We start from the raw sequence: 16080 nt of genomic DNA on the forward strand, positions 1-16080 counted from the left end.
CGGAATGACCATAAAATGACCTTTCGGTCAAAGGTCAATGATACGTGTTGCTATTTGCGGACAACACGAAAGAGACTTAGTTTCTTCCTGAATTTCGTTTTTTACCATTACTCCTGCATTTAATTCATAGAAAAAAGTGGAACGAGAAGATATTTTCAGATCAGCTAAAGAGTGAGTATATCTGTTATCCCCGCATTACCGGTAGAAACATGGAAACAGGCAGTTCAAAAGTAGCTCGTAAATTTAGATTTCCGAATTCGGCAGTCATGGCAGTTCCTACATATATATGTAGTACATGCAGGGATTTTTTTTTTTTTTTTGGGGGGTAGCTCGAGATACTCTAACTAAAATACAGGTTTACATTAATTTACTATCTTACATTATCTTGCTGTATTTCAGCTAGAGCGCCATATGTAGCGCTTCCGGGTTTTTTTGGAGAACAATAGTCAATACTGTAGCCTAGGTCATGTAGAGTAGTATGCTAGGTGAATTCAAAGTTGCCATCAAACTGCATCATTTCACATATCAAATTAAAGCCCTTGAGTAAAGAAAGCCAAAACTGAAAACATTTTTGTCATAGCACTTTCCGTAACAAAGTTACATCTTGTCAAAGATTGACTTTCATCAAAAAGATTCTGCTAGCAAAATTCCCCAAAACAGCATTTAGGGGTGTTTCTAGATCTTAGTCTCATGGCGATAGCAGCTTTTTTTTAATGGAACTGCTATCAAAATCCTCTAAAATTCCATGTGCGACTTGATTATCACCATAAAAAATCATATATTTGGGTCAAGTGAAGTATAGAATTCCTCAAATTTCTATGTAAATATGCATTGTGTTTGGGCCCCGGTCTCGGCGAATTTCGCTGACTAGCAAATGTTAATTTGATATGTAAAATGATGCAGTTTGATGGCAAATTTGAATTCACCTAGCATACCTAAATACTGTAAAAACGTAAGATGAAGAAGAAACCCGCCCCTATATCCAGGCTGGACACATCACACTACCGTGTGATGTGTCCAGTTCGTCGCCGAACTTACATAACATGGAGAGCTTAGCATAACGGCCTGCCTATTTACGCTTCCTGAAAACACTCTTGCACATAACATACAAAACCACAAATTCACTAACTTCAACTTGCACTACCGACACCATGAAAAATATTTTAATTATTACCGATCCTTCAGAATACTTGCAAATATTGGCAGTTTCATAAAATCCTGCTGCTGAAAATCGTAAATTCCACAATCTTCTGTCAGATCCAGGTTTGTTCGAGCATATGTACTCTAATGCAAATCTTTGATTTGCGTTAGAGATGGCAAGTATGCCAGGCTTTTGCATAGTCCGATGCATAAAATTGTACCGAGACGTAAACATGCTTCATAGTTCACAAACACACTTCATAAGCGTGTCATTATAAGCTTTATTCTATTGCATGTATTGAGCCGTACCTTTTTACATTTTCGATACTTACGATCCTGAAAATTGGAAGCAATTATAAGCTGATTTTTGCTGGCTGCACAGCTGACGAAAAGATGGCAGAAATTTAGCCTCACCATGTGGGAGCAATTGGCGCAGGCAAATGTTCATGAATAATGACTGGAAGGTCATAGGCTAACAGCTTCTATAGATGAGAGTATATTATTATCACGTGAGCTTACTTGACATAACCTGACCTTAGACTGCTGCCCTCAGTCGTCAACCTGACAACGTCATTGATGACCATTCCATTTGAAAATGGGTGAATATGGCTATGATGAGGATGTGACGTCGTATAAACAATTGTTGAAGTACCCTTTCACGTTGGTTTCTGCTTTAAGTTGGGCTTTTAATTGTTTGTCAAATATGGAATCGATGCATCCAGGCACTCTATGACAGTGTGTTTCATCTGAAGTAGCGATAAGCCGATGGGCGGCAACTTCTAATAAAATGGATATGGCTGACGCCGCCCTATTTCTCTTAATGGACTAATCCATTGCCACTCTCTCGCAAGATGACCTCTTCCCATTCTAATGACCTTTTACTTGCGTGAAATAAGGCGATCACCTGAGAATATTGGAGCAATTTTTCCAGAAATAGTGATGAAATATCTACCTAAATGCACCTGAAATGGCACATAGAACTGAGAATTACTTCAACAACACGCATAGTAACAAATTGGTAGGTAAAGATATGTACAAGGAGGTATTTAGGGATATTTCAGAATTGCCTATTGTTATTACAATGATATTACGTAACGGTAAGCTTACGTAATTTGTTTACCGACCGATATTCAGGGCGAAGGGACACTAGCCACGAATGCGAGGGCATCCGTGAGCAAATTCGTGGCTAGTGTTTCTCGAGCAAATCCAGGTCAGTAATCACAGGTGGGCGAATCTACCAGCGTGACAAGACCAGAGATAATAAAAAGGATGAGAGGCCACGCCGTACAAATAGCTAGCCTGATTGGCAAGCGTCGTCGCTGGCCAGATCTTCTACGGTCGTGTATGATGAGTAGAGACCATAGAGCCCTATATAGGGCTCTGTGGAAGAAACAGTTCCTAATTTTGAAGCCATGGATAATATATTCATTTATACGAGAACCATATTTTTGTACCAATCACAGAACAGAATTTCACTTACTCACAGCTGTCAATCATTATTGTGAAACGTAAGCTCCGCCTAGTATCAAGGTCTTCTTCTGCGCATTGGTTGTGCGCATTAACTAGCCTCCAGCACAAATCCTGTGCACACGATCAGGTTGGATGGGCGGTTTACGCCTGGTTTACACAAGGAACTGCGATGCATCCTAAACTGGATCGTTTCCGTGTATTCGCATTGCATGGTGGGTAATCGCCTGCCAGTTTGCGTAGCTCCACGTTCACAACAGTTTAAAATCAACACAGGTAAATCCATATAAAAATTAACATGGACACAAAATTGACATAGCTTATGTAATTCCAATAATAAAATAATAAAATGTAATATTATCATGATAGATGCACGTTTATTAAAACTTGAAACGATTATTAAGTCCAATAATTTGTTTGTGTTAGCTTGCACGAGTCACAAAATGGCGACCCATCACGCATTTTCTGCATGTGCCGACATTAGTAACTCATAGTGACTGTCCTCAAACTAGCGCCAGTGTGTCTCAGGCCTGATAACGACCCAGGTAATTTTATGCAGAAAGTTTTCTTGCGAACAGCTGCAGGTGACAATTAAACAATGAACACGGCTTGTTTATGTACATGCGTGGGGAGGCTTGTACGTCAGCTGGCGTGTTTTGGACATGTTCGGCGTAAAAAAGTGTCATTTTTCTTCATGAAAAATACCAGCGATGACCAGTTTTTTGTGGGCTATTTGATTTACAGGTATGTCGGTTCGTCATAGGGTAGAAATGATAGCTGTACAATTTGTATAACATACAGTTTAACATAGGCCTAAACATTTATGGGCACAAATCGACCTTCCGTATTATGCACAAGTATGTGGAAGTGGCAGGCATAACCCGCCCCGGCCCGGAGCCCGCCCTACTCTCATGACTCATTATTTCATTGTACTTAAATGCAATTTGCCTCCACACATTAAGCTTTTGTGAGGACTAGTGAGTGGATAAGAAATTGACAGCGGAGGATATACGAAGGACACGCCGGTTTTTAATTGTCTATCATATTCATGAATTGCCAACGTTTTAGTATTTTACTGCATGGCATTCCGCAAGCACCATGACAAATTATGCCGTATTTTTCCAAAGATATATGAAGTAAGCTGAATGCGATCTGTACTTTTGTAACATTCCGATCGCTTTTGATCGGCGAATTTGCTTGAAAACATGTGAGTTCATGTTGTGTAAACATAATTAGCATGGACACAAATGAAATTACGATGCAATACAATGCAATTTGAATGCGCAGCAGATCTATAGAAATAATGTGGCCTGCTTTTAGGTAGAATTTTTTCAATTAGGCTACAATTGGGGGGTGTATCATCATATATAGGCAAATGACTTTGAAATAGGCCTACATGTAGCCCAATGCATCTTGTTTGAAAAGTACCGATAGCTTGTTTCACTAAAGTTAGAAGGTACACCCGGTACGAGTACAAGGCTGTCAACTCTCATGCATTGGTCGTGAGTCTCGCGCATTCGGTCATTTTCACGGGCTCACACCAAGGTAATATAATCTCATGCCTAGGTAGTAAATCTCACGCAAAGAGCCGTCAAATTAGTAAAATCTCACACATCGTAAAATAATCAGTGGTCAAAATGGACATGTCACCAAAAACATAATTCCGTCCCGGTACGCCTCTGTTTGACAGTGTCTCACGCCAGGCAATTCCAAAAAGTTGACAGCCCTGCGAGTATCCAGGGAAGTTCCAACCAGTGAACACAGACTCAGACAGACCAGTTACTCGCAGCCATAGACCTGACCAATTCATCGCCTTTCCAGCCAGAACAGAGCTCTTAAGAACAGCTTCTACCCCCGGACCATCAGGCAGTGGAGTCTACTCCCAGCCAGTGTCATTACTCAATTAACCTCATCCAAGTCCTTCAACACAAATTGCATGGAAATACATGAACGACCACAAGGCACAGCTGTACATGGGCAGGCCAGCCGGACGTTCCACCTCTGCAAGCATCTAAACTTCACTCCAGTCACTGATATTTGTGCACCCCTTTTATTGATTTTCTGCACCCTCAGTTGTTTTGTGTGTAAGAAGTATATTTATACCGTCTGGTCCTGTCCAGTATAACCTTAGAAGTAGAAGTATTTGTCCATAAGTAGACCACGCACTGTCACTGAGCCAGTGCACAGACCACTCTGTTGTTTTCCATGCACACACACAAATAAGGTTACTCATAACCTTTTACAATTTTACATTTCGTTAAATAGTTTTTGATTTCTTTCAAAAAGCATTAGGGGGAACTTATAAGTTGTGTACTCTATATCTGCACATTGCACAATCAGGTTTTTCTTTGTTTAACATTTTCTGCTAATTAAAAGTTACAAACTTTCGTTATTAAGACAAAGCTTCATTATGAAGACCACCTTCATTATGAACTAGGCCTGGCATTTTCGGGTAATTTTGTACCCGGGTACCCGCCGCAATTTTGGGCGGGTAACTTGAGTGAAATAAAAAAAAAAAAAAAAATGTTTTTTTAAAAAAAATTTTAAAAACAAATTCCGGTTTTGTAGTGTCTCTGGAAGACCTAAATGCCAAACATGGTTGACCTAAAAAAAAATAAAAAAAAAAAAAAATTCCAAGATATTTTGTTATTTTTAATATGAAAATTGATCATTTGTATTCATGTCATAGTCTATTAATGATTTCAAAATGCATTGAATTTGAATGCATTTTGAAATCATTAATATAGACTATGACATGAATACAAATGATCAATTTTCATATTAAAAATAACAAAATATCTTGAATTTTTTTTTTTTTTTTTTTTTAGGTCAACCATGAATGATCCTAGCATTTAGGTCTAGGTCCAGGGACACTACTTTTTTTTTTTGAATTTGGTACCGGTGAGGGTATTTCCTACCGGGTAATGTAATCTCGGCGGGTACCCGTTTACCCGACCGAAAATGCCAGCCTTATTATGAACTATGTAATAATTCTATTTAAAACATGTATACTTTGATTTGTAACAGCTCCTGATGCATCCAGAGGACAGCTCCAATGGCGTATCAGACCTTCCAACAAGAATACTTACAGACACCCCCTATTACAAGATTCTATACAACAGCATGTGTTCTCACAACGTTAGCAGTGGTATGTACATGTTAATTGTAAATTTATACAAACATTAAGGTTGTACGGTCAGGTATGCCACTTGTGGAACCAGCGCTCAAAATAGACGGGCCAAAGGTGACCAGAAAATGCTAAAAATTGCCCTTACAATTTACAAATTAATTTACGGGGGAAATTTTGAATAGAAAGTAGCCCCTGAAAGGAAACTATTTTGAGGCTTGTGGCTCAAAGCAAATGGGGATTTAGGGGATTCAACCCCTGAAATCCTAAAAGTTAAATTACAGTGGTGATTATTTTCAAAAGTAACCCCTAAAATTAAAAACTTTTAATTCTTCTGGTGAACTGTGCTTTATTATTTCAGGGATGTACAATCAAGTGCAAATTTGCTGGGACACTTTCGTAGTTCAATGACCCTCCCCGCACCCCTTATTCAATGTTGTATACCAAACGCCTCATCTTTTAAATGGCCTATATTTTTGCTCCAACATTGGTTGGTGGGGGAGGGAGGGGATTCGAAATAGGTTGGAAACTATACAAATAAAATATCACATGACATGGTGAACTTCACATGACCGGTTTTATTGAACAGAGGGCGCGAAATATGAACAAGTGTCCCAGGGAAATTTGCACTTGATTGTAGGTTTATACACTATAGTATTCGGCAAATTCCTTCAGCGGTGGATCCGCCTGCTCTTTCTGATTATCGCGAAAAAAGAACTAGGTTACATGATGCTAAAGCAGCTTGACCAGCGAATGAGGTGCCGATGTGATGATGATGTGATCCAATAAGCCGAACAGAACCCCACTTGCATATACATTTGTACTGTGCCAAATTGGCAGACTGCTGAAGAACCTTGCTGAAAACTACATGTAGAGTTAAATGGAAGAGAATGTCAAGTTTCTTTCTTGTTTATTCATTTTCCAGAAATAATCCAAATGGATTCTCATAATTACATGCTAACCCCACTGACAAGACTGTATAAATTTTGTTTTTCCTCAGCAACTGGATATCCTGACTCCATTCCAGCTCTACTTCAATCCAGACCTTATCTTCAACCACTTGCAGGTAAGCATCGGAAATTCTATACTGAAGCAGTTTTACTCTCAGTGAGTCAGTGTTGCCAATGTGATGAGGCTGCAGTTATTTTGCATGGGGTATCTATCAGGGGTGTGAGAGTTCCTCTTTTCAGCTGATTTCCTCATTTTTGGTTGGCAAAATTTACATGTTTTCTTTTATTTTCAGCCCATATTTTGCATTTTTACCCTGAGTTTTTCAGCATATTTAGTGATTTTCCTCTCTTTTGGTCTGTGGCCTCTCACACCCCTGTTCTATGCAGCATGTGTAAGCCAACGTTTTGAGGGACGCTTGTGATTTGAAGCTGCACCCAATGAGCAGAGAGTATGAAGAGAGTATTTGCAGAGAGTACTATGAATAATAATTTAAAGTATTGTGCTATCTTCAGTAGATAGCAATATTTAAGTATTGTGCTATCTTCAGTAGATAGCAGTATTTAAGTATTGTGCTATCTTCAGTAGATAGCAATATTTAAGTATTGTGCTATCTTCAGTAGATAGCAATATTTAAGTATTGTGCTATCTTCAATAGATAGCAATATTTAAGTATTGTGCTATCTTCAGTAGATAGCAGTATTTAAGTATCAGTAGATAGCAGTATTTAAGTATTGTGCTATCTTCAGTAGATAGCAATATTTAAGTATTGTGCTATCTTCAGTAGATAGCAATATTTAAGTATTGTGCTATCTTCAGTAGATAGCAGTATTTAAGTATTGTGCTATCTTCAGTATATAGCAGTATTTAAGTATTGTGCTATCTTCAGTAGATAGCAGTATTTAAAATATTGTGCTATCTTCAGTAGATAGCAGTATTTAAATATTGTGCTATCTTCAGTAGATAGCAGTATTTAAATATTGTGCTATCTTCAGTAGATAGCAGTATTTAAATATTGTGCTATCTTCAGTAGATAGCAGTATTTAAATATTGTGCTATCTTCAGTAGATAGCAGTATTTAAAATATTGTGCTATCTTTAGTAGATAGCAATATTTAAGTATTGTGCTATCTTCAGTAGATAGCAATATTTAAGTATTGTGCTATCTTCAGTAGATAGCAGTATTTAAGTATTGTGCTATCTTCAGTATATAGCAATATTTAAGTATTGTGCTATCTTCAGTAGATAGCACTATGTAACAATTATGAATCTTTGGCAATATTAATTAGTTTGCTATCTGGGGTTAAACACTGTTTAGGACCAGCTATCAATCAATCATGCATTAAAGTTATTTGTACATTGTATATGAACACAAGTTTTTAATATCTTTGTCATTTTTTTCTTCCTTTTGTTTATCCAAACAGCTATGGAGACTGGTGACCAACTTTCTGTACTTTGGCACGATAGGATTCAACTTCTTCTTCAACATGATATTTACCTACCGATACTGTCGCATGCTGGAGGAGGGGTCATTTAGGGGGCGCACTGCCGATTTCTTTTTCATGTTTTTCTTTGGGGGGCTAATTATGATTGTATCCTTTTTATGAACAGTATTATAATATTGTTGAAATAATTGATATACCATGCCGGTTGGTTTATTGTATAGGATCTATACAGATTGAGGTTGATCAAGCTAATGTAGTAAGTTTTGGAAGACTTAAAAAGTTCCAAATTATAGCCAAGTTGGCTGTGCTATGAGGAGCATGGTTAAACTTATATGCCCCAGGTGATCTCAAAACCATGACTATGCTCCGAGGCGTAAGCAGTCAATATTTGTTTTATATACCAAATTTTAAGATTCTTGTCATCTGTTTGGTTAAAAGCATGATTTTGGGAAGAGAAATTATGCGAAAGGCACAGATTATACAATCTGCAATTTCCGCGTAATTATAGGGCACAAAAACAGCAACGCGTGCATAACGCTGGGAACAAAGAACATGCAGAACTATGCCCGGGGAATAGTTACCTTTGCAGGCATAGTCAAAACTATGCCCGTGAAACCAATCAGATGGCGGGAATCTTTAGATGAGGTATATAATTAAAAATATTCCTGCATGTATACAAGGCACCTCTCAAAAAAACCCAAAAATTTCATAGTGTGCATCTTGGACCTTGTCTGGTGACTACACATTATTGACTATCATAAATTTCACAAGTCGGACAATTGCAAAATTTTAAATTGTACGAGGCCTGGAGCAATGTAGAGAATTATTCCTATAACAATGGTTTTTATTATAAATGCATAATAAAAATCTTCCTTTATAGCCCTGCAGACTTAACTATTCAAAAGATTCAGATCCAAACGATTCAGATGTTAATAAAATAATTTGAAGTACCGTAGTTTAGGCAGAGAAAGAGTCACCTCCTTTAACAAAGTGCAAATCCAGTATAATCATTCTATATTCAGGGATGTAAGTTTTCTGTATTTTTACAGAATTCTGTATTTTTGTAGTCCAGATTTACGCAATTTCTTTTATTTTCAGCCCATTTTGGGCTTTTAGCCAATTTGGCGCTTTTTCCGTATTTTCCGTATTTTTTTCTTCAGGGTTACTTACATCCCTGTATATTGTTGTATTCCTTAACACACATTCTTTCCCACTATACAGGTTATAGGGTTCTTTGTAAATATGGTATTTCTTGGTCAAGCTTTTACAATAATGTTAGTATACGTGTGGAGTCGACGCAATCCCTACATCAGAATGAACTTCTTTGGGTTGATGAATTTCCAGGCTCCATACCTACCGTGGGTGCTGCTTGCATTCTCGCTGCTTTTAGGGAATTCCATTGTTGTAGATTTCATGGGTAAGTTTTATATAACAGTTTGACCTACTGAAATAAGAAAGAAATGGGTATCCCAGTTGAAATTCATACATCCCCTATGGAAGACATGACCTTACTCATTCACACAGAGGGTGTAGATTTCAAGTCAGAGCAAGTTGCTCAAGTCCCTACGCCTGTCTGATTATCAAGAGAAAGATTTTCACCCACGCTATCGAGCTCAACAAATAAGAATCTCACACCACTCAATCTGGTGCTCTGATTGGCTGAGATTGTGTATCCTCTTTATTGATATGCAAATTTCGTTCGTGAAACCAGTTTTGACCAGATATAAACGGATTGGAAACAGGGACAAGAATTGCCTTTACAAAGGACCTTACCCCAACCAATATTCTGCATTGTTACATATTTTTTGAAAGGAAAAGAGTCAAGCAATCTAAAAATGAACACAGATTTGGTATTAAAACTACCATTTGGGAGAAAATCACAACAAAAAAAAGAACAGTTTTTGCCCCGTATGTATCCTTTTACAGGCAATTGTAAAATGCACAAGTTTCAGACAGCAGTTGACAATCTTATATAAATTCAAAGTCATTTATAGCATTTTTAAATCCAATTCTCTCCCTTCACTATGTGTCCTTGCAGGTATAGCAGTAGGTCACATTTATTTCTTCTTAGAGGATGTCTTTCCACAGCAGCATGGTGGCTTTAAGATCCTCAGAACTCCTGGAATCTTGTAAGTATTAGTATGTACTTGTTGTCATATGAGTCATTTGTCATCTTCAGGATTTTGTCCAGTCTGTAAGCCCCCTCGTCCTTGTCTTTCCCCCTACTTCTGATGAACTATGAACGATCCTGATGAATCTGTTTCAAGAGAAAAATAGGGGCTTTGGACTGATACCAAAATCTCCATTTTGATAAAGAAAAGGTGGGGACAAGGTTGTTGGTTGGACCATCCTCCATTAAGCTGATTAATTTTGGCTAGAACTAGCCTCATTTATGCCAAGCTTGTTGGTCGTATCAGAGGGTATCAGGTGGCGTTGAGCTGATGCTAATTTTAGCTACTCTTTTGCCTTTTTGAGCAAATTTTACACATGTTTTGAGGTCATTTCAAACACTTACAGTTTACAGGGGAAAGAAGAATCATGCATTGCACACCATACACTCGCACAATCAAACATGAAATTACAAGGGAAACATAACATGCATAGGCAGATAAACCAAAGGAAAAAATCTCCGGACATACCTGCCTGTGCAAGGAATTGAATCCCAGACCTCTCGCTTATGGGTTGAGCACTCCGCAGACTGTCCCTGATAAACATGACTTAAGTCTGGTACTTACATATGAGCAATCATGTACAAACAACACAACACACCAATGTACAAGATCAATTAATGATGCTTATACCTGCAAGCTTAATATTAATCATGCAAACAAGGGAATCACTGCTAACACAACATCTTAAATTGCAAAATAGTCCTAAGTTAAGGCCTTTTCTTACGAAAATCATGCTAAATTGCAAGAGCTTGGGCTTATTAATATAATTTTCCGATGGGAAACTGGAACATTTGTCTGAGCTCCCATACTCTACCCATTCATCTGCATTGTGAACTGTGGAATGTATGTTATAATACTAAAATTTATTCGTCATAGATTTGGTGCCCATTTATGTTAAAGGTGATCAACAGCTCACATGCATAGTTAATGTACTGTTCAACAAGTCTTTGGTTAACTAGAATGCACACGGCAACACTTAGTGTCATGAAATGCCAATATTGGTGTTGTGGCAGAATTTCTTTCAATGCTATCTTTCCTGTATACAACAAAAACATTCTGAATTCTTTGGCCTTCCATCTATCCATATGCAACAAGCTGCACAGCTTTCGAGCAAATACCATCGGAACAGAAGCTTTGAGAGAGACCAATCTTTCAGAAACAAGTGCAATGCGCACTGTGTGACATTCTGACGTCTTTCTCTCCCTTATCCATAGATGCAGAAGTATGTGATCCCCAGGCATAACTGATGCATATAATCAAGAGTTGGCAGAATGGTGATATTGCATAATAGTGACCTGCATTCGTCTGAGCACGAAATGCTTCCTTGGTCCGCAATTCAGTGCCATTTACATCTTGGAAAGTGATCCTTCCAACATATAATCCTTTCTGGTTACATTTATCGCAACCAAGATACCCAGAATGGGATTTGGCTGGTTTCACAAATACCCTAGTTGGAACATTGCACACTATGTATTTCACCTTAACAGATACGACACTGCCATTCTGGAAGTCATCATGTTGAAAACCGTATCTGATAAGGTCATTGAGCTCATCAATGGTATCTTTAAGGATGATAAGATCAGATGGCTGAGAAAAGAGCTGCAGGTTTCAGGTTTGAAATCAAACCCAAGACGGGCCACAGACATTTTTCTGAACTTTTGAAAAGAGGTAATCCGTCTGCATTTAATGCAACGTCCAAACTACACACATTGTTTGTAACATTTGCAGGATATTGTCTCAGCATATTTATGAGTGTGGTTCAGACTCTAATAAATATGTATTCCATTCCAGATTTGACATCTACTTCTACTAGTTTTCAGTAAAGTCCTAGTAGTAGCTGTTAATTCTGCATGCCCAATTTTCTGCAGCAGTTTTGAAAGCTTATCTGTAGCACTTTGAGTGATGTTAAATTTGTTCACCCAACCTCCTAATATCAATCATACAAACAAGGGAATCACTGCTAACACACCACCTTCAATTGCAAAATCGTCCTTGATTTATAAGGTCTATACTTACCAAAATCATGCAAAATTGCAAGAAATAAAGAGCTTGAGCTCATCACTTTCAAGCTTCATTGCTTTACATTTCAACTTTGTTGAAGAAATAAGTTTCATAGTTGAATATCTGTTGTTAACTTTGTGGACACCAATTACAAGGGAGTTGCAAGGTAATTGAAATTGAGGCTGTGCTCTTTATAATATTCTGCAGCAATACATCTGATGTTCTTCCTCATCAAATTTGTTTGATAATGAGATGATTTCACAACACAATACTCCAGTATGCAGCAGTTATCAGGATTTTTATAGATGCCTCATCTTGCTGTTGGAGGACATTGCCACATTATTTAAACTCAACACTTTTGCGACCTGTACTATAGGTTTGTTAGCGATTCTTACTAATTGCTTTAAATGATGAAGATAATTTTCTGATGGGAAACCGGAACATTTGTCTGAGCTCCCATACTCTTCCCCTTTATCTGCATTGTGAACTGTGGAGTGTATGTTATAATACTAAAATTTATTCGTCATAGATTTGGTGCCCATTTATGTTAAACGCGATCAACAGCTCACATGCATAGTTAATGTACTGTTCAACAAGTCTTTGGTTAACTAGAATGCACATGGCAACACTTAATGTCATGAAATGCCAATATTGGTGTTGTGGCAGAATTTCTTTCAATGCTATCTTTCCTGTATACAACAAAAACATTCTGAATTCTTTGGCCTTCCATCTATCCATATGCAACAAGCTGCACAGCTTTCGAGCAAATACCATCGGAACAGAAGCTTTGAGAGAGACCAGTCTTTCAGAAACAAGTGCAATGTGCACATTTTGACGTCTCTTCTCCCACTTATCCATAGATGCAGAAGTATCTGTGTCATCCCAGGCATAACTGATGCATTTAATCAAGAGGGAAAGTTTTAATCATATCAATCAGGAGTTCATAGAATGGTGATATTGCACAATGGTAACATGCATTCGTCTGAGCATGAAATGCTTTGTTGGTCCGCAATTCAATGCCATTTGCATCATGGAAAGTGTTCCTCCCAACGACTAATCCTTTCTGGTTACATTTATCGCATCCAAAATACCCTGAATGGGATGCATACTATGTATTTCACCTTAACAGGTACGACCCTGCCATTCTGGAAGTCATCATGTTGAAAACTGTGTCAGATAAGGTCATTGAGCTCATTAATGGTATCTTTAAGGAAGATAAGATCAGATGGCTTAAGTAAGTGCAACTGGGAAAACAACTGCATGTTTCAGGCTTGAAATCAAACCCAAGATTGGCCTCTGATATTTTTCTGAACTTTTGAAAAGAGGTAGTCTGTCTACATTTTATGCAACTTCCAAGCTACGCACATTGTTTGTAACATTTGCAGGATATTGTCTCAGTGTATTTATGAGTGTGGTTCAGACTCCAATGAATATGTGTTCCATTCCAGATTTGACATCTACCTATACAGTTTGAGCTGTTTTCAGTTCAAGTCCTAGCAGTAGCTGGTAATTCTGTGTGCCCATTTTTCTGCAGCAGTTTTAAAAGCTTATCTGTAGCATTGTGAGTACCTGAGTGCTCATCTGTAGCACTGTGATGTCTCTTCTCCCCCTTATCCATAGATGCAGAACTTTATAAGTCTCTGTGTGACCCCAGGCATAACTGATGCATATAATCAAGTGGGAAAGTTTTAATCATATCAATCGGAGTTCGCAGAATGGTTGTATTGCATGACGGTGAACTGCATTCGTCTGTTGGTCCGCAATTCAATGCCATTTGCATCGTGGAAAGTGATCCTTCCAACGTATAATACTTTCTGGTTACAATTATCGCAACCAAAATACCCAGTTCTAATGGGATTTGGTGTCTGAGAAGGTCATTGAGCTCATCAGTGGCATCTTTAAGGAAGATAAGATCAGATGGTTTGGACTTTCCTTAAGTAAGTGCAATTGGGGAAACAACTGCAGGTTTCAGGTTTGAAATGAAACCCAAGACTGGCCACAGACATTTTTCTGAACTTTGAAAAGAGGTATTCCGTCTGTATTTAATGTAACTTACAAACTATGCACGTTGTTTGTAACATTTGCAGGATATTGTCTCAGCGTATTTATGGGTGCGGTTTGGACTCCAATAAATATGTGTTCCATTCCAGATTTTAAAGCTTACTTACAGTTTGAGCTGTTTTCAGTTCAAGTCCTAGCAGTAGCTGGTAATTCTGTGTGCCCATTTTCTGCAGCAGTTTTAAAAGCTCATCTGTAGTGCTGTGAGTGATGTTAAATTTGTTCACCCAACCTGCTAATTCATCTGCTAGAGCTGCTGTATCAATTTCCGCTTCATCATTGGAATTTGAAAGCGGATATTGCTGATCATTGTTGTAAATAATATCCCAATCCCACTCATCATCAGAGTCATATCTGCGACAAAAACCATGATCTGCATTTTCATCAGAATTCTCAGCGCTTTTAGCATGTTCAGCGACATCCTCATCTTCGTCAAAAGCGGATTCCTGATAACTTCCTCAGCAATTGGGAGCTAAAATATTTTGCGCTCTCGAAAAAAATTCTTCAACTTTTTCATATTGAATATCAGAAGAATCGTTTTCATCATCAATTATCTCTATAAAGCAATTCACGATGTTCAGCCATCCACCGCTTTCGATATTCTCTACGTGATTGTTATTTTGACGACATCTTCTGTTATTTTGACGACATCTTCTGAAATGAAAGAATCACAAATCTTATGTATATAGGCAGACATTATAATTGATAAAGGCCTATTTTCTGAATAAGTAAATATATAAATACCATTGGTTAAAAACACAAGCAATGTGTTCCTCTAGCAATGTGTTCCTCTTTAAAACAAAAATATAATGAAACATTCAATTTGACTATAATCATGAGTATTAACATAATGTACCATAAAGCAATTTACAAACACTGATATTAAGCATAATTATGAACAATGAGGCAATGATTTAACAGAAATATTGCAATATAATAATGAAGCAAAACAGGCTTATTAGATCGACTTGTCATACAGTAATGCAAGTACTCCTCTCTTAAAGAGAGAAATGTTGATAGCCTGTCTAATCTAATAAGGTATTTGATTCCAAATTTTTGGACCATTGAATAATACTTACCCAACTTTTGCCTTTCACAGGAAAATGATCTTTGATAATCCTGGAGATGATCCAAACTACAACCCACTGCCTGAAGAGGAGAGACCTGGTGGCTTTGACTGGAACGAGGCGACAGACCAGCAGCAGATGCAGCAGAAGCCACCGAGGACCAGGAGGGGGAGGACGCCGCTGCACAAGAGAATGTAGAACAAAATAGAGATCAAAACAGGGACCAACAATGACAGGATAGATGTATATAGTTTTGACATTACTTGATCGTACCAAATATATGGAGCAAATTTTACCAAATAAATACCATCATGGTGGTGGTATTTAAAGAACTGAACTGAAAGGAACTTGCCTTGAGCACCATGCATGTGAACTTAAAGGAGGTTGGTTGTGCACAAAATGTGCAGAGCAACAAAGCTGGCAAAGTATATGGGAGTTGCAGCAGGACATCTTAAACATGCACTTGATATTCAAAGTTTGTCCTATTTATGTATGACCGGTCCAACATTGAGGATTGTGATTTGTCTGTGGTTTTGGAGTTTGATACTGGGACACAGTATTTTGTCAGTGCTCATGTGTTTGCATAGGCTTCATTATAGACCACTTGTTAATTTTTTGTTATTTGTCCCAGAAAACTCACTGTAGGGTACCATCAAC

General features: G+C 37.9%; 1 protein-coding gene across 1 annotated transcript; it reads left to right on the forward strand.

Moving 5' to 3' along the window:
• Positions 1 to 39: 39 nt before the first annotated feature.
• On the forward strand, positions 40 to 15766 carry LOC140164714 (derlin-2-like). The gene is made up of 7 exons (XM_072188069.1): positions 40 to 171; positions 5635 to 5755; positions 6735 to 6800; positions 8106 to 8273; positions 9348 to 9543; positions 10165 to 10255; positions 15456 to 15766. Exons 2-7 carry the CDS (start codon positions 5663 to 5665, stop codon positions 15619 to 15621), a joined length of 780 nt encoding a protein of 259 aa, XP_072044170.1. The 5' UTR covers positions 40 to 171; positions 5635 to 5662; the 3' UTR covers positions 15622 to 15766.
• The last annotated feature ends 314 nt before the right edge of the window (positions 15767 to 16080 follow it).

The sequence above is a fragment of the Amphiura filiformis genome, chromosome 11 (assembly GCF_039555335.1).
Source record: "Amphiura filiformis chromosome 11, Afil_fr2py, whole genome shotgun sequence".
Taxonomy (NCBI): Eukaryota; Metazoa; Echinodermata; class Ophiuroidea; order Amphilepidida; family Amphiuridae; genus Amphiura; species Amphiura filiformis.